General features: G+C 43.2%; 1 protein-coding gene across 4 annotated transcripts in view; it reads right to left on the bottom strand.

Annotated features, from left to right (window-relative positions):
- The window catches only part of PRDM6 (PR/SET domain 6), a 110,361-nt gene extending 91,809 nt beyond the window's left edge, over positions 1-18,552 (bottom strand). For all 4 annotated transcript variants that reach the window (XM_048504558.1, XM_048504559.1, XM_048504560.1 and 1 more), the window contains exons 1-2: positions 18,323-18,552; positions 17,139-17,683 (exon numbers count right to left, since the gene is read on the bottom strand). In XM_048504558.1, the coding sequence (XP_048360515.1) occupies positions 17,139-17,673 (535 nt within the window). In that variant the 5' untranslated portion in view covers positions 17,674-17,683; positions 18,323-18,552. The remainder of the gene's footprint in view (positions 1-17,138; positions 17,684-18,322) is intronic.
- Between the last annotated feature and the right edge of the window lie 1,456 nt (positions 18,553-20,008).

The raw sequence follows: 20,008 nt of genomic DNA, 5'->3' as shown, positions 1-20,008 counted from the left end.
CAAATTTTTCACTGAAAAAAATCGATGAAAACCAAAACCGATGAAAACCGAAGGCAATGAAAACCAAGGTTCCACTGTACCTCTCTGTAACAACCTGAGAAGAAAAGCTTGTAAAATAAAAATCTAATTTTTGTTTTCATCTTTTAAAAGCTTTCTAAACTCCATATTATTTTTACCTCAGAAACAGTGGCAGCAGACTTTTTTTTTTCCTGAGAGGAATTTGAGAAGGCCTGTGTGTGCATGCGCGAATTGGGGAGTGCCTTAGGCCAAAACAGCTATCAAATCAACCACCCTCCAGCAACACGCTTCCCTCTCTTTTGGGCCTCTGTCTCACTTCAGGGAGTGGATGTTGTGGCAACCTGCTATTTAACCTGGGAATTATTGATGCCTAGCAGGTGTTCTATCACTGGGCTCCTCCCCATTTATGGTCGGTCTTTATCTAGTATTCAGACTTCTGTTGCAACACATTTTTATTAATAAAGCAGACTCTTATAAGTTCTTTAAGAATTAACAACTAGGTTATCTTTCATATATATGTGAAGAATTTCCAGTTCTCAGATGTGTCCTCCACAAGATGAACATGTGGTAAAGGTAGTACACAAGCACAAATATCAAAGCTTTGAAAAGCCGCAACACCTGACTTTACTGACTTTTATTTAAATTATTTTAACCATTTTTAAATTTCATGTTATGTGTGTATTTACTTTATGAATTGCAAACATTATACATAGTTATATAGTTTCCCTTTGAGAATTCAATAAAGCTAGAATGCCTCAAATAGGTAAAATTTTACTAAACATTATCATAGACGTACTTAATAACATTTTATGATATTTTTTCATCAGAATAAAAAGTATTGTAGAGATCTGATTATCTTCATATCATGTTGTTTTCATGTTCTGGACATAAAATTAAACTAAAGTTCATGCGTGTACATATAGAAAATTTAAAAAGAATATATTTGACTCAATTGCAGCATAAAGTGCCTTTTTACATTATAATGTAAATGTTTCAAACAACTCTGTTTCAGGAATATATTCAAAAAGCAAAACTTGCTCATCATTCCTTATGCAGCATATCTTGTGCCCAGATAGTTATGCATCATACAAATCCATGCAGCTAAAAATAAAACAAAATGTTGCTAGTTTGTGAAGGATTTGGTGGGCTAAACTACAAATCTGGAATACATAAGCAGCTTGGCTGAACTCACTGGCTGAACTCACAGTTGGACTGTTACAACCCTTTTCAATGGGCCAAGCACCCAGCCATGACACTGTAGCTGCATTAGGCTGTCCCCCCAAAGAGACTTCTTTTGGTGGCATGTCACCTTTTTTGGTGGCATAAGTCAGCCGCCTTGGCCACCAATGCAACAGAACAAAGGGCCAGGAATCAGCTCCTCCCCCCCTGGACAACCCCCACTGCACCACTAGTGGCATCTGGGCCACAGGGATGCTGCCACAGTGTCATGCACATTCTCACCACTGGGAGGGCAGTGATGGCTGCACACCAGCAAATTTACTTCTCTACCAGTGCAACTGCATCAGGGAATTCAAATCTGCCGACACAGCTGTGCGCCATTTCTATCAGTGGATTCACCCCTCCCCCATCTCTGGATGGAGCCATCAGCCCTCTTACCTCCTATGTCAGATATACTTCAATATTGTTACTTTGCTTTTTTAAGTTTCTACCTAAACACAATATTATGAGTCACATTATTAAAATGTGGCCTTTATTTGGGTAGTTGATAAATTTTGATAAATTCTGTCATCTGTTAATCATAGGATTATTTCCATTCCAAAGGCTCAGAATAAATTACATATTTTACAATATCAGAATTTACAGTAAATTAGATTAGATTTGTGAAATTATATAATTAATTTGATGACTCCCCTAAGATTTGGCTGCATAATTACTAGTGGAGATATAGCTATGCCTTGAACACGGGTTCTAAAAAAAACAAAAAAACACCCACAGATGAATCCAAAACATGGACATAACTGATAATTTTTGTTTCAACTGCAGACATCACATTACATATCACAAACTGCCTTTGACAGTTTCAAAGCAGTTTTCCAGTTAAATTTCAAAGCAGTTTTCCATTAAACACTGAAGGCTGCCATTTCGGAAACATGACTCTAAAATTCTCTGGGGTATGAAGAACAAATTGTCTTGTTTTTTGGATCATAGTAATGTATCTGGTAATAAATCCGCATAGAGAAGTGAATACTTGCAAGTAAACAGGGTTAGAATGGGGTGTTGTGTGGTTTCTGGGCGGTATAGTCATGTTCTATTAGCATTTTCTCCTGACGATTCACCCGCATCTGTGGCTGGCATTTTCAGAGGATCAGATGATGCCAGCCACAGATGCAGGCAAAACGTCAGGAGAAACTGCTACTAGAACATGGCCATACAGCCCAGAAACCACACAACATCCCAGTGATTCCGGCCATGAAACCCTTCCATAATACATTGAACATCTGTATAGGGTTAGAATGGCAGCTACAGCTTGAGAAGTGGAAAGAATCTGTTTGCAGTCAGAGTTTTCATCTCATTCCACAATCCAGTTAAATAGAAATACTTGAAGTAAATACTTGAAGTAAATAGAAATACTTGAAGCTTCAATGAGATTTAAACTGACTCAGGTACAAGTTTTTGTACTTAAATAGCATGTTGGTTTAACAGGTGAACATTGAACCCAAAATTTCTCTTTGCCTCTGTTCATCATCAGCATGGTCAAAATATGGACCATTGCTTGTTTTTTGAAATCATCTTATGCGAAGTGAGTTTTGAAAAATATAATGATTCTGATAAACACAATTCACATACCAGTATATTGTGTTTGTAGAACTAGCTTTTAAGAAATAGAATATCTGAAAATATATTTTTGAAATAAATAAGTTCTGGTGTGATTTGATTCCAACTAATGTTCTTCTGAAGCACCAAATCACAACCCTCAAATCATTAAACAAGCAGTCTTAAATTCAGTCTTGTTTACAATCAATGTTTATGATAGCAGACAATGATGCTGTGGGAATGAGTCTGAAATCTTATGCACACCTGCTCAAGAATCAGCCCTACTCCTCTAAGCATGACTGACATTTACTTTTGATCCTACATGCATAGGATCAGGTTGCATGCTCAAGAACTCATTGCATATAATTACAAGGAGCTATGTGAAAAATGAAGTCTAGGCAGAAACACATCTTAGATAAGAAAATATTTCAGGAAAGTGTTCACTACTGCTTTTCCTCCAAGACTGTCATGAACTTTCAGTTACTTATTATTATTCAGTTACTAGTTACATCATCTACAAAACAAAACAATCAAGCAGAGCTATCTATAAAAATCAAAGACTGTAAACATTTTTTTGGAGTTGCAATAAATAAATAATATATTCTATCATTTGTTTTATGCCAGTCTTTAAATGCTAATAATAATAGTAATGATAATGATAGTTCAATCTTTTATCCCTTAACCATAAACTTATACTGGCTAATTTCACTTGCTAAATCTGTATTTTCCAGTGTTAAAATAACATCAGTTTCAAAAAAAGTCTATAAATTCTTCAAAAATCTGATTTTTGTATTCTAACATACCAAACTAATATCCCTCCCAAACCCCAAGTCTCCAAAATTAGAAAATGACTGGTCAAGATTTTAGCTATTTCTCAAAGCAGACCCTTGATTCTGGAATAATTTGTTCCCTGCTGACAATCTTTTAGATGTGCAACCTCCTCCCAGCTTCCTGGTTATTAATGGCTCTCTTGGAGACACCCTGTCTACTGAACAGTTTAAATTAAATGAAGTCAAAGCATCTTTTTGATTCCAGCCAGGAAGCTTCAGGATCAAACTTCTGCACTCCACTGCTAAATATGTTACATCGTTCACTTTTGCTCATATGTGTACTTTTATCATCTCCAATAAAAAGAAAAAAACTAAAATAGTTATACATTCTGGTGCTAGAGCCATCTTTTAGAATATTTTTCTCCTCATCCAACTAAGAAATCAAGATAAACATTATGAATCAGAAAAAGAATTACACACCCTATGCCAATGGTTGTATCTCATCCTAGGAGGTGCTTCTACCTGAACAATTAGCACACTGTCATAGTACAAAGCAAGTCAAAAAGTGTAGAAACAACAGTCTATTTGACTATCTTAAGAACATGCTTAATTCTTGCATTTGTTCTCATCTATTCACACTGAGATGTATATCCAAAAAGAGTGAGACAGGCAGCTCCTGCATCTTCCTCATACTAAACTTAACTATAATCCTTTGCAGAATTAGTCGAGTCTAAATCCACTGACATCAATCTACTTAGACTACTGTAACTGTAGGATTGCATGCATTGTAAATTATTATAAATGCATCAGCAATTTATTCTGAATAATACTTTAGCTATAAGCATTTTCATCAACAAATATAAACTCAACTTTAGAATTTGTTGAATCCTATCAGATCACAGAATTATTTGGCAGTGCAATCCTATGGATCTAACTATACTTGACAATTCCTCAGCTAGCCTTAAATTGGGAATGCTAAATATATGGCCCAGAAAGATTGCTTCCACTTTATTATACAAAGTGACTTCCAGTATTCCTTTTCCCAATATGAATATGTATCTCCCTATCAAGAGTAGCTGCATTTTAATTACGTGAAGGGGCACAGTGAGACTTTTTTTATTACAACTACATTGATTGAAAAACAGGCACATATATAACCTTTCTGAACTATTTACCAGAGATAAGAAGACACATGTACACTATTCAATAAATGAATACAAATTTGAATTACCTTTTAAAATGAAAGGAGTAAACCAATGATTTCCAAAGGAAACTGGAAAGGTGAATTTTTAATAATGATATTTATTGACATTAAAGGAACAGATGCATTCCAATGAGTCCCTTTTGAAGAAGAAACAATATAATAAACTGTAATCTGTTTAACATTTATCCCAAAAAAAATCAGACTCTTCCTATTCGCACATAGCTACAGGAATCAAAAAGAGGGAAGGCAGCATGGTGTGGCACGATCTTTGTCAGATCTTGGAAGCTCAGCTAGGGTTGGTTCTTGGAAAGCAGATTACTGAGGAAGAGTTTGCTACCTCTGCTTCTTACTTGCCTTGAAAGCCCCTTGCTGGGGTTACCGTAAATTGGCTGCAACTTCACAACACATTACACCCACAAAAGGATCGAAAGGGTTTTTTTTTAATTATTTGGGTTCCCTGTAAGAAATATGGAATCATTACTGTGATTCTGTTGCAAGCCAAAGAAACAGCCTGAGACTGGCTGTCAGGAAGGAGGACAAAATAACCAATGACATAGCTTTCTCTCCTGCACCTTAGCTCCAGTAGCCACAGGATGAACTCTGAAATGAAAAGAAGTTCGCTTGTTCACTTTCCTTTCTTTTCTTTTTTTGTCCAAATCATTGGAAAGATCAAACTAAATAGAAAATGTCATGGATTTTGACAACAACAATAAAGTACAAAAAGTTAGTAAAAGTATTTGAACAGAGCCACACAAATACTAAGCTCCAGTAGTAAATAAGAAAACATCACAATTTATGTTGCAACATATTTAACCTAGCAGTAAAAACAAAGTGTTTATAAATATTTAAAAGGAATTCATTTTACTCTTCTTTAGCTCCCCCATGTTCTGTCAATCAGAGCATAAGGGGGCAGAGATTTATCATGCTATAGGAGAATAGTTAACAATGTTACACATTACCTTCTTAGCGAAAACAATTTGTGAACATCCCTCCCCTCAGTTACTAGAGTTGTTGAAGTAGAGGGTATTAGTTGATTAACTGTCTTCATTTTTTACCAAACAATCAATTAATTAACTTCTTAAAGTAAACATTATAGTATTTTAATGCTGTTAAACATAGTACATTTTTTTCTTGGCAAAATAACACTAAAGCATCATTTACTGCTTGGGAGATCAACCAAATTACTTTTCCATAATGGACAGGCCAATCCAGAGGGAGGGAGGGAATGGTGGCTGAGGATGGTGCCGCAGCACTGCAGCTCCACCACCTCCAAAGGGGTTCCAAGTGGTGAAGAAAGGGCGAAATTGAAGGAAATGTACGACTGCAGGAAAACCCATTGAAGCTCTGCCTCCAGAAATGCCCTTGGACCACCCACACACCTGTCAGCGCAGGATTTTGCACCTGATGAATGCCATCGCAGCCTGGACTTCTGGGTTTGGGTGCTGGGAAGCCACACAGTGCCCTGTCGCCTTAGTTTTCACCCAGCCCGCTGACATATTTGCCCCTTATGCCAGCAAGGGAGGTACCTTGCACTACTTTCACAATATATTCCTTTCCCCCTCTGGATTGGGCTGGAAGAGTTGTAGGTGGGTTGGTTCTTTCATTCACAAAACAATCAATATAAGAATTTACAATAAGAAGCCATTAACACAAAAAAACCATTGACAGGAAAAAGCACTAATGGGATAATACCCTTTGCAAAAACCTAGAGGTCTATATATTTCAACTGCCATCAATAAAAACGTTGCTTCTTCATATTTATTAATAGTAACATGCTTTAAGTCCTAAACTATGTAAACATTTTCCATCACCTCCAAACTCTAACCTTAACTTAATTATCTGACTTTTAACAGTTCAGACATGTATGCAAATGTTTAAGTAACAATGTTAATTAAAGGGATGTGCAGGAACAATGCAATGTAACAAACTCAATCTACATGTTAATTTTCAGTCGTGATCATTACTCACAAAACTCCTTAGGAACTATGAAATTACCTATCACTCTGAAAGAGTTTGACCTTCGAGTTTAAATCAGCTACAGGCAAGCAAAACCAGGTACAGGCAAGCAGACCATTTTCATGAGCTAAAAAATCTTTTTTGAACTTCCATCATGGTGTTTATGCCAATTGTGAATATTGTTAAGGCTAGCCACATATCAACAAAGATACATTTTATATCAACTCTGTATTCTAGACTTTATATTCTATCTAGATTAAATAATGTCATCTTCTTTTGGCCTCCAGGGAAGGGGGGAAAGGGGTTCCTTATCGTCATCTGTTTTAGTATTTGTTTTAGCATTGGTTTACTTTTACATATTGGTTTTAAAGTTTTAATTATTATACTATTGTAAAATGTTTATGCTGTAACCTGCCCTGAGCCCTAAGGGGGATAGGGCAGGATAGAAATCTAATAAATAGATAAACATGTGTATGTTAAGTGCCATCAAGTTGCTTCTGACACATGGTCAGGGGAATAGCTACAGAAAATAGCTCCTGGGACAAGTGGTCTGGATGAAAGGGGGAGAAAGGAGGAGAGAGAGAGAGAGAAGGGGAAAAGGGAGAGAAAGGAGAAGAGAGAAAAGCGGGAGAGGAGAGGAAGAAAGGGAGGAAGAGGAAGCTTCTGTGGTGGGAAAAAATTTGCCCACATCCCCCACCCTGCTGCCACTGCAAAACAAAACTCTCTATTTGAAGGTATGTGGAGAAAATGAGAGAAATTAATAGACAGGAGGAATTGGATGGAGGGGCAGAGGGGGAAGCAGCATCTTGTTCCAAAGACAATGCACTCCAGAGGCAGCCCTTTGAAGGAAATTCATAAAAGAGGAGGTGGGGGGTGGGGAAGGAAGCTTAAATAAACAAAGCCATTTTCAAGTGATGTTCCCAGTCCATGAACAAGAAGGACTCCACAGCAAGAGACTAGGCAAAAATCCAGAAAAGTCAACAGACTGTTTGGACCAAACACAAAGTCACTTTATACAACAACCTGCTGATGGAGACAAGAATCATGTTCTGCTGAGACTCATGCACCTTTCCTTCTCTCAGCCTTGCCGGGACTTCGACCTCTGATATTGGTGCTTCTCACCACCCACTCTCCAGGAGGGATAACAAGGACTCCTTCCCTACAGATTGAAAAGTTGTGTCTTTCCCCAACAATGCTGCCCATTTCTCTTGCTGACCTGGGTCACCTTTTCCTTCCCCAGGCAAGAGTCAGGAAAGGCAGATGGAGCCCCACTTGTCCACCTTGGGGAAAATGCCCAAGCCCTTTTTGGCCCTGACTGCCCAGGGAAGAGTCTGCAGCCTTCATCTCCTCCATCCCTCTCCCCTCCGCAAAACCTCTTTTAAAGCCTGGCGACCTGCACTGGCTACCCTGACCCAGCAGCCTGCGGCTAGTGGGAGGAGGGAGGGGCATGGATGGCCAAACACTCCCCCATGTAACCCAATCAAGTGGCCTTGTCCCTGGACAGAGGAAAGTTAGGTGCATTTTAAAATGCATAGAGCTTTCCTCCATCCCTCCACAGCTGGCAACACATTGGGAGCCCAGGGGGCTGGGCATGGGAGGGAGAGGGAGGAAGCAGGTGACCAAAATGGACCCCCTGCCTGACCCAGGTGAATAGCACCTAGGCCAGGGGTAGGGAACCTGCGGCTCTCCAGATGTTCAGGAACTACAATTCCCATCAGCCTCTGTCAGCATGGCCAATTGGCCATGCTGGTAGGGGCTGATGGGAATTGTAGTTCCTGAACATCTGGAGAGCCGCAGGTTCCCTACCCCTGACCTAGGCCATATGCCTCCTCTGCCTCTCTAAATACGGCATTGCTCATGGTGACCCTATGAAGTAATCACCTTCAAAACATTCCCCAGTCTTATAAACTGAGGGCTATGGCCTCCTTTACTGAGTAAATTCATGACATGTTGTTCCTCTCTTCCTGCTCTTCCTTCAGCCTTTCCTAACATTTTTGCCTTTCATGTCTCTTGTCTTTGCCTTTTCCAGTGTCTCTTGTCCAGTGTCTCTACTCATAAAATATAAAAAGTATGCCTAAAAAGTACAACCCTAGTATAGTCATTTTAGCTTCTAGAAAGACTTCAGCCTTGATTTGATGCAGAACCCATTTATTAATCTTTTTAGCTGTCCACAGTATCTGTAAAACTTTCCTTCAATACCATATTTCTAATAAATCAACTTTCTTCCTCTTAGCTTTCTTCATTGTCCAACTTACAACACGTTCATACATAGTAATGGGGAATATTGTAGTATGAATTATCTTGATCTCAGCCACCAGTGACACATCCTTATACTTAAGAATCTTTTCTAGATCCTTCACTGCTGCCCTTCCCAGACTCATTTTTTCCTGATTTCTAGACAACACAGATTAAATATTTGCATTGTAGATTGATCTGAACAAAAATGGGGCGGGGGGGGCATACTTTAGGAGTCATATAGAAGACATATATACTTATACTATTTTAGAAATAAGTATCAAAAGTAAGACTCATCTATTTCCAGGACACAGGTATACATTCACAAATTATTTTTTACCTTTTTGTCCTATTATGCTTATCCTTCCTGCTCCGTGCTTTACCCATTGCTGCTTGCTCCACATTGGCTCCTCCTTGTGCTTTTCCTGCTAAATGCAAGGAAGGGCCCCAACTGCAGCAGCCATGTTCACCTCCCTCTTCTGTCAAAACATCAGGGTTGTTGCATACTTCTGCCTCATAAATTTTTTTAAATGCATTTTAATCTTTTTTTCATTTTATTATTGCTTTCATGCATCGATGGAATGTTGTGATTAAAATTAGGGGAAAGTATGTTCTCCTGATCTCCTGGAGGTGCAAGGGAAATGCATGGGTGAGGGAATGCAGGCAGATGAAATAAAAGCCTTAAGGACATCACACTATTTCGCTCTCCTTGCACAGGCAGGGAAAGGATTGGACTCGTCCTGCTTTTTGAAGACCCAGGTCTTCTCTGATCTGCTGCAAGGTTAGTGCAGCAACAGGAAAAAAGGCATCCATAATGAAGGGTTTGCCCCGATGGGAATATAAATTCATGGTGGGGCAAACACGAAGTCCATAATAGGCTCCTATTTGAATTTTAACTCAAACTTGCTGTTCAAAACAATTAGCATTTTTTTGTAATTTGAAAAACTATGCTATGCCTAAAAAGTATACAAAATACATATAGCTAGAATTAAAATGTAAATAAAACAGTATCCCATTTGGGAGTGCTGCCTTCCTTGAAGTAAAATTGGTTCTCACCATTTCTCAGTAAGCTTTCTGATCAGATGTTTAACTGAACTTTGGAGGAAGAGAGGCCTTGGTGTCCAGCCATCAGCAGTGCTTCTAGAAATGCCCCTGGCATTTCTACTTAAGACATGTAATGTCTACTTTTACACATATTTTTCATACACAAGAATGGATGTGTTACAAACAAATCACAAGAGTGACTGCCCTGGACACCCCTAATTTTGTGGTGGTTTTCCTTGATACATTTTCTACTTGTGCTTTTTCACCGAAGAAAATAATGCCAAATTTAACTACTTGCAAAATAGTTTGCATCCAGACCTACGATAATTCATTCCCCAACTCATCAGTCACAAATAAAGACATACAAGCAAGCTAGCCCCATCATTGAAGGAAATTGTTCAACACAAAATTTAAAAATTACAGGGTGTCTGACACAGATTTGTAAATGTCCTGTAGTGCTGCTGGGACTTTGGAAAGAAGTGCACAGAACCAGTATAGGAGCTGATCAATCTTTTAATATATCCAAGATTCCAGGGTCACACATGACACTTTAATTTGGTACATTATAAAGAGGGTGAAGAAATTACAGCAATTTCAAATAAAATGAGAAAACAATATTCTAAATATAATTTCATGTGCTCTTTTTATGCAGATCAGCACCTAATATTGCATTAAAGGCTGGGGGAGGGGGATTGTTTATCCGGGGCAACACAGCCCTTTGTCCCCATCCTCTGTCCAATATGCCCAATTATATTTTGCCCATTTTCACTTCTCAGCGAATTACCTATTTCTTTAAAGTGTATTTTGGTAAAGAAGCATAGAAACTCTTCAAAAAAAGACCAGAAAGTCAGGAAGGCATATGTTGTTACGTTACGTCCCATAAAACAGTATACAGAGAGTTGCACAAAAATTAACAAAGTGCATCCATTTATTTACTGTCTGTAGGCTACTTGATAATAAATTTACTACAAACTGCCCAATAATTCAACCAGGCAAAACTATTTCTTGCAGACCTGGCTAGTGGAAGACTTGTGTTCTGAAACTTATTAGTGTAAGACTTGTGCTCTGAGACTGATTTCAATTTATATAAAAATATGGCTTGATGTGGAGTGAAGTTGGCATTATCTCCAACATCTCCAGAGATATCACTACTGAAAAGGACAAAAACTGTCCAAATTTATATCCATACATGATATTCATAACTTTGAGTGTTTCCAGTTTGCTTGATAGGGAAAGGAAAGCCAGATATGGCAAAACCGCATAGCTAGCATTGCACATCAAAGGCAACACTAGATTTCAGGTTCTGATGCAGAAGTTGCTCATGCCGCACTGAGACATAGGAAGTTTCAGAAGTAGTATGATAAAGCAGGGTGATTTCTGCAAAACACTTAAAATGTATTTCAACTTCACTCAAGTAGTGACTAATCATTATATGAAATCATCTTTCTTTTTCTTTCTGACATTTGTTCTTTTAAAGTGTCCCACCTAGCACACGGTTATGAGACCTCTCTAAATATGACGTTTTGTTAAACAGGCCCCTCACTCCGTGGCTGGATCTGACCATTCAAGCCCTGGGCGTAAAAAGCAAGAGCGGCATTGACACCTGTAAGAAACAGAGGCCTCCCTGCTTTAAGCCTCCGGAGATGGTACCAATGTCTACAATCATTTCTCTCCTGCTCAGGCGCAAAATGAAATTTTAGTCTACACGAAAATGGCGCGTTCCTTCTTTCCCGCTCTTTTTGCCGCGCTCTTCCTCGCTGCCGCTTCTCGCCCAAGGAAGGCGCGCTCTCCCGGCGCCCTTCATCCGGGTCTTTGGTTGGCCAATGCCCTTCCCAACTGGCGGCCCCAGGGCGTGCTCCCCCCTTCGCGTGGGCAGAAACTTCCGGAGACAGCGGCAGCAGGTGAATGGAAGCCAGCCACCCGCTCCGCTCCGCGGCGCATGGCAGATGCGCTGATAAATTGCACGTTATTGACTATGGAAATTGCGGCTAACCTCCTGAGCCCGGTAACCCCTCCGCTTGGCTGGCTGCTGCCTAAGCAGTAAAGGGGGAGTGGGAAGACCCGCTTAAACGCGGATCAGCGAGACTTCTCATTGTGAATGGGCCAGGTTAGACGGTGCAAAACTCAGCGGACGCGGATGGAATATTTTCGGCGCTTTTAGTGCCGGCTGCTGATTTAAGTAGAACTTCTGAATCAGGACATAGACGATCGGACAGCCTGTCTCCATATGTAGATCGAATATGCGCATCACTTCAGCCCGGCCTGAGCCTCTATGCAAACTCTCTTTGAACCCGAGAAGCGCGCTGGGGAAAGACCTTTCTTTTTTGTCTGTCACGCGCGAGCCCCTCCATTGACTGCATTTTTCAGCGCATCAAAGCAGACATCCGGACCAAGGACTGGGAGTGACAGGGTCCAGAACAAGGCTGCCATCCTAAAAAAAACCACCTCTTTCCTGGTAGTAAGCCCCCTTGAGTTTTGTAACTTACTTCTGAAAAGACGTGTTTTTTGCTCCCCCCAAAAAAGTCAGTCCTTACTTGGAGACTTAAAAAAAAACACATTAAGTTGCCATCCACGTTTGTGGAAAATCTTGTGATGTGGTGTGTGGGATTATTATCATTAATTCTTCCTTTTCCATTGCGTGTATGAATAAATTGAATTAAATCTAGGTGTCAAGTATCAGAAGGTTAGGAGAATATTGTGTGTAGATAAACCTTGCCACCCCCTGCCCCTGGGAGAGCCCCATATACAATGTGGAGATGATGAATGGGCTTTGGGAGAGGAGATCGAAGCGAGGGCCGCATTGCCTCCACTCTCTCGTACAAAACTATACGGCAATTAATTGTGCCTTGTCCCCTCATCCTTCATCTCCTTGTGGCACATATCGATGGAGATTACTGCTGATGGACCATTTTATCACCTTAAATAAACAGTCACCACCTTTTCTAACCTCAATCTAATATATGGGCTGCAAGCCGCTCTCTTTAAGGGTGATACTGCTGGGGGAACTAATGATGGAAAATAGCTAAATCATATGTGTTAGTAGCAATTTGGGAAAATACAAATTTAAAGCTAAAAGGTAAACCGTGGTCCCACACTTTAGGAAAGTGTCACAGGCATTCTTGCCAAGTCGACTGGACAAGACTGACCGTGCATCCCGCTAAATATACCATGATTGTAGCTGTACACTGTTTTAGAGCAGTAATGATGCTTCAGGACAATGACACGGAACTCTCCCTGGGAATGCAAGATTCTTGCACTTCCACTTTAGAAAGCTGCCTGGAAAATACAGTAGGATTTCAGCAGCAAAGTCCAAATCATATGAACTAAGATTACCCAGTTCTATAAACCACTAAATGAAGGCGTGGGAGGGGGGGCACACCTTCCTGGGATAATTAAAGGGCTTCACGAAAAACTTTTTAATAGTCTTGAGTGAAAGTGGATCACACTAGAGATTTAATCTTCAGTCATAATAGACTTCCCAAAATACTTCCCTAAACCAGGTGGATTTCACCCAAGCCTCTTTAGCACTATCTGTGTGATCTTTGCTAATCAGGGAAAGAAATCTGAAGAGCAGTTTTTGAAATGGAATACAGACTCTGGTCAATGCCAGAACTATTTAAGCCTCATACCTGAAAACGGTTCACTTATTCAGAGTGGTGGGTGTGCATCGATGCAAAACTACCACTTGTTTCAGCAAAATCCCATGTGATTTCTAGTCCTAATGAGTTTGATTCCCATGATTTCCTAGTTACAAACATCTCTTGTAATAACTGCAAAATCCCTTTGATAGGTGGAAAAACAAAATTAGAATAATTTCAGTTTCTCATTAAAAATTGACTCCTATGAAGTAACTATTGAATATTAACGTTAAAATAATGTATATAAATGAGTGGGAGTGCTAAATGAAGACATGTAGTATGATATTGCTTTCATCTTTATAAGACATACTATACAATTATAAAATAACAGGATACATATCAGATTGTTCACAACTATTTTCACCCTGGACATCATACCCAATGACTTTCAATAGAATAATTTAAAGCAGACATGTTGTGAAGACTACCGTTACGTTTGTTTCATTTCTACCCAGCAATATGACATTCTTATCACTAACCTCATCATCCTATCCTTATTAGCACGAGAAGGAATGTGAGGACTGGGTGTCACTTGGAGCAAATAAGTTAATTATAATTAAAAATCAGGACACATTCTGACCGCAGGGCATGAGGCTGAACTATTTTCTCCAGCTAATTTTGCAACACAATTATGCAACACAAAAATTTTGCAACACAAAAAATATTTGGACTTAGTGGAATGTTCACGTGGAAGATGAAACCCATAGGAGTCAATGTTGGGACTAATTTTCAAATGCTCATACTTTGGAGGAAGGTGGGAAGAGAGAAATCCCGAAACTTGTCTTTACCCAATTGTCGGGTATCATTACCATTTTCCAAGTGACTTTTAAAATCTGGCAGCCTGATTCCTGTCTCCTCCAGGTGCGGAGGAGACTTATTTTTGTTCTAGGAAGGGGAAGAGGAGAGAAATGAAGCTAAAATCACCGCCCAGAACTCCTTGTTTGAGAGAGGTGCATGTATCCCCCCTCTCCCAGCCTCCCCACACACCAGAAGTTGCTGTCTTTCGGGAAAGTTTTCTGGGTTTTGTTAAAATTGAGAGCGCCTGCACAACTCACATGGAGTTTCACAGCTCCCTTCAATCTGGAATGGAATGGGTCACTTGTGAACGCTTTAAGCTGGGTACATTCTAGTAAGTGGGTACAGTGAAATGAAAACTTTCCAACTGAAGCAGGGCTCAGTTAGGGAAGGGGGCTCTTTAGCCTTTGAATCTCCTTCCCATGCCCTACAATGTCCACCTACAGAGGCGGGGGCCAGCGATCTTCAGGGACATGCAATGCAGAGCTCAACACTATAGGTTAGGGTCACCTTTACCCTCTCACGTGTCCATCACTTGATTTTTTGAGGCTCCTGCTTGTGCTGTTATTGCACTGCCCTGCACTTTTAGAAGTCGTTACTTCCGAACTCACAGAACACCGCCCCCCCCCCCCACCTCCATAGATGCCGACAGAAATTGGAGACCAAGAAAGAAGTTACCTACGAACCGGTTCAATGACTCCGCTCGATCCAACACCCAGAATAGACCAAATGATTGGCTTGGTTGGGAACTTCAAAAGAAGTTCCACTGAAACCCATTGGAGCTACTTCCAAAGCGACAGGGGGGCGAGGGCGACGTTTTGAATCCAGGTCCTTCGACTTAGCAGAGCTGCCCTCCACCATACTTAAAACCCCCTTCTGTCTCCAGCTTGTCTTACTTTGCCGGATGGCGATCTTCGCCCATTTTGCTGTTGTTTTTGCCATTTCTACCCTGCTAGACCACGTGGTGCATTTTACGAGCCACTTTTGCGTAAACAACTTTACAATACCAGTTTAGAATTCTGGGCAGGGAGGTAAAGTCTGCGTGGGAATCCATCTCAGCCCCTTATTTCTTCCTAACTCCTTTGCGGTAAAGCGAATCGTCAATAGAGCTCATGTCTCAGTGTATGAATTTATGAGCCAGTTCTTTATGAGGATCAGGTCCTTTGCATTCAGGGGGAAAAGGGGGAAACTGCTTTGCCTGGGAATGAAAGGAAGGGGCACAAGTGCCAACTTGCAAGGAAAGGAAGAACCTTCGCACTGCGAAAAAAGGCAAAACCTATAAAGTTAAGATGACTGATTCTAAATAAGTTCGTCCACCAAGGAAGTTAGATTTGCAGTTTTAGTTTATCGTAGGGCAATTGACTGTAGTCACACCGGGACTGAAATGATGGGTATTCCAGTGACATTGTTTTCAAAACTAAATCATACCAAATTTTACCTTTAGATCTCTACTAGACAGCAGGTACAGTCACCCCTATTCAAAGGTCTTCACATCGCTGATTCTGATGGATTCTTTGAATCACATAAGATAGGCTGTACTTTAGTAGTCTGGCTGAACTAGATTGAGAAGTTGCTATTTCTTCAGATACTTCTCAAGACTAGCTTTGAAAAAACAGACACGACTGTTGCAATGTATTGAGTGAGAAAGAGAGAGAAAGAGAGGTGCTTTTAAAGCTGTTGCTGTGTGGTTTGTGTTCTCCATACTACTATAACTAATAATAATTTCTAGGGCTTCCCTTAAATTCCCACCCCTCAATATCTAAAAAGATTTTTAAATACTACAGATAGCACATGTAAACGTAGTGCAAAAGGAGATAATCACAACACTTACTGTTCTGGAGAAAAATGTTATGAATTTAAGTTGTTGTTTTTTTTAAAAACAAAACAAAACAAAACACCAAGGACCTTGCAGTTAAATGTGGCTTGCTCCGTAAGAAACTTTATGAACTCCCCCCCCACACACACACACACACAGTATATTTGTTTTGACACTCGATTTAGCGTCTGCCATTTATACTTTTGAAAACAAACTTCCCAGGAAACGGTCGTGCTCCCTTCTGGCTCTAGAAAAGAGACCTCAGCGGCATAGCTTATTAATGTTAACGAGGGCCGAAAGGTAAACGGGTATTTCCAAAGCAGCCTGGAAACTTTTCTTGTTTGCTCGGTATGGGTGTCCTCAAAGGAGGGGGGAAAAGGCCTTCACGTTTAGTTTGTCATGTAAAGCTGCGGGGAGGGGGGGACGCTTTTGAAACTCCCTTTACAATACAGTTCCTGCAAAATAAGCACTTGGTAAGATCCCTGTCCCATTACAGCGAGGTTGTTTTCAGAGTCTTTGAGACCCTTAGGCCTTCCCCTACGGTCTCGGCAACAAGTCCCATTGAGTTCCGCGGAGTCTACATCCAAGTAAGTGCTCTAAAGACTGGTCGGAAATAAATTCCGCAGTGATCAGTGGGGGCATACTGCAAAGAGGATGTGATCAAAGATCGCGGGTGAGGCATTCTAAGGCACGTGGACGTGCGACCCACGTTTCGGGATTTCCCTTGTGAGGGTAAAGGTGAGACGTTCACCCCGTGGCGCCCACTTACAGAACTGGCCTTTCAAGGCATCGCCAGCTGGTCCCTGTCCCGCACTTTCTCTTTCCTGCCTCACCCAACTTTAAGGCCCTGCCGCGGCGCAAGGAAAGGGCGGAGAAGCGGTACGTACGATTATTCGGGTCGCCGGTGTGTTGGTTGAGAGGGATGATTTCCATGCGCTGCTGCCCGTACAGGTAATAGTCCAACTCCTCGGCCGTGCAGCGAAGCCGGGTCGCCACCCTGTCGGGACCCTTCGCTCCGCCGCTGCCGGCGCCGGCTCCCGCCGGGTCCTTGGTCGGCAGCAAGGCAACCGGCGCTCCGACGGGGGACTCGGAGCTCTGGATCGGTCCAAAGACGGGGATCTGAGCCACTGGCAGCGAAGTCAAGCTGACCAGGGAAGCGGCGGCGCAGGAAGAGGCGGCGGAGGATGGGGTGGAAGAAGAAGAGGAGGAGGAGGAGGAAGAAGCCGAGGAGAGAGGGGCTGGCAGCTGGCGGAGACTGTCAGCCGGGGGGTCGACGGGTCTATCCGGCACCTGGAGGTGGCCCAATAGACCGGCGCCGCCTTTGAGCTGACTGCTGTGAGGGAAAAGCTGCTGCCAGTGTTGAAGGTAAGCCGGATCCACCTTGAGGAACGCCGATCCGCCGGGATCGCCTGGCTTCAGCATCTCTGAGCGCCTGGAGAGGAGAAAGGGGAAGGGGAAGGGGAAAGGAGGAGAGAGAGAGAGAGACCACTGAACGCTGCCTTGCTGGCTGGGACCGCAAACGCCTCCGGCTCTGCCACAAGGGACCCCGCGGGACATGGTCTCCGGGCGCAGCAGGAGCATTTGTTACCGCGAGGGTCGAGCGCCTCCGCCCAGAACAAGAGCCAAAGTTTCCATGGGGTAGCTCAGAGGGCACCGCGGGACGCGCCAAGAGGTTTGCCATCGGCTCGCCTCCTGCCCCCGCTGCGGAGAAGCTCTCTCCCCCCTCGCCCCGTCCCATCGCCCGCGGTGGCCGCGCACCGCCGTCGCCCCCGCCACCCGGCCCTGCCGAGGTCCTCCCGAGACCAACAACTCTTCATCCATCGAGCGGAGGTCGTAAAGCCTCTTCGGCCAGCCCACCGCAGGGGAGCGCACCCCTAGCGAGGGAGCCCGCCAGCGCACAGCCGTCTCCAGCGCCCGCCCGCCCGCCCGCCCGCCCGGCTAAGCAACAACTTCAGCAGCCCGCGAAGGCAGAAAGGGGGTGGGGGGAGGGACGGGGCACAGAACGACCCGCCGCCGCCGCCGCCCGCCGTCCAAAAAAGGCGCAAAGACTTTCCTCCCTTCTTGCCTTTACCTGGATCTCCGCGGGTTTGGACGGGGGCTGAAGTTCCTCTCTCCGCTGAAGAGCCAGAGTCTTTGAGGAAGGGGAGCGATCTGCTTTTGGGCAACCTGAGCCGAATGCTGGAGGGGGGAGGGGGCGTGCGTGCGGGGGTGTGTGTGTGGAGGCGGCTGCTGTCCCGAGTCGAGATGGCTGTTGGCTCTTGCTCGCTCCCTGGCTGCTTCTTGCTGTGGCAGGAGCGGAGGGGCTCTGCTTGCACTCAGCGCTCTGGCAGCCTTCGGCCTAGACACGTGGGTTTTACGACAGCACCAAACTCCAGTGTGTGTGTGTGTGCGCGCGTGTGTGACAGGGAGAGGGAAAGTGAAGAGCGGGTGAAACGGAGCCATGGATCTGGGGGCTAAATGAGCACGCAGATCTTTGTAGCCTCCCCCCCCCCACTTCAGAGCACCCTGAATTTTAAACAAGAGGGAAGACCTTTTGTTGCTCCCCACTACTTTTAACTGGATGGCTTGTGCGCTGGAATAGCTGGACTCGGAGGAGGGCAGCGGAGAACTTGCCCAGAGTCAAATATCTGCGCATCCCGGCACGCCTGCAGGGTACAGCGGGTGCTCCAGTCCTCTGGCAGTGGTGTCAATTTAGGGCTTTTTACATGCTTGGCCTTTTACTTAGTTGCCCTTGCTGCGGCTCTCCCTCATCCCTAGAACTGGAATCATACGCGGCAGCGATTCTGCTCTAAAAGCAAATTCTGTATTCAGCCGCTCCTCTCTGCGATTCATGGGCCACTTATGTGGGTGCAGGAAGGCGGCTTGACGAAACCAACCCCAAAGCCTCGTGGGGATTCAGAGACCCAAGGAAAGCTGGCTCCTTTCCCCGATCTCAGAGTTCTATAGTCTCCGAGTTTTCAACCTGTTTCAGCTTTGTCCCCCCAGAGTAATTTATCGGTAAAGTGACCAGCAGGTGCTCCAGAATTAAAACTTTAATCCACGTTAAACAAACAAACATGTCCACAGACTCTACATCTGCAGGCTGTGAGCGAAAATCCGCTTAACGCTTAACGCCCTCTGAGGTCTGGGAGACCGAACTTTATTGCGCTCACTTCGAAGGATGCGCCGCAGCTCTTGCGTCCAGGCGCCGGGGCACGAATTGGCCATCGGAATAATTTTCTGGTCCAACCTGGGGCATTATTGGGATTTGACAAGGAAGCGTAAACTGGCCAGAATGCCTGACAAACTTTCCTCAGTGCCCCTCCTAAGCACCGCAAATGCCCGGAGAGGGAGGAACCGGCGTCCCTGCGACGCTGCGTGTCCCTCGACGGGCCCGCCGGGGCTCAGGCAATAAATCAGGTTCCCTACACGTGTCAGTTTTCCCAGAGTTTCTTTCCCAGCCTTCGCGTTTGACAGAGTCTGGGAACGCGGTTGCTGTTTAGATTTTGTCTGTGTCCAAGGCAGGACCTGTTCACACAAATCTGCTTTGGCGGGAGGGGGGGGGAATGTTTTGACTGGCGTCCGTGTGACAAGGTCATCCGTCATTTTTCGGAATAGATTGATAACACCGAAATTAAAAGCAACACGCAAAACCTAAAGGGCGGGCTGGAGATGGCAGAAAGAACCGACTATTTTCTCATTTTGGGATTTTAAAAAAGGACAAATCCCTTCGCTGCCTTTGATCAATTCCGTCTTTGACGTAAAATACTGAGAATTT

Source organism: Sphaerodactylus townsendi, linkage group LG07, assembly GCF_021028975.2.
Source record: "Sphaerodactylus townsendi isolate TG3544 linkage group LG07, MPM_Stown_v2.3, whole genome shotgun sequence".
Lineage (NCBI taxonomy): Eukaryota > Metazoa > Chordata > Lepidosauria > Squamata > Sphaerodactylidae > Sphaerodactylus > Sphaerodactylus townsendi.
This window is presented reverse-complemented; position numbering and strand designations above follow the sequence as displayed.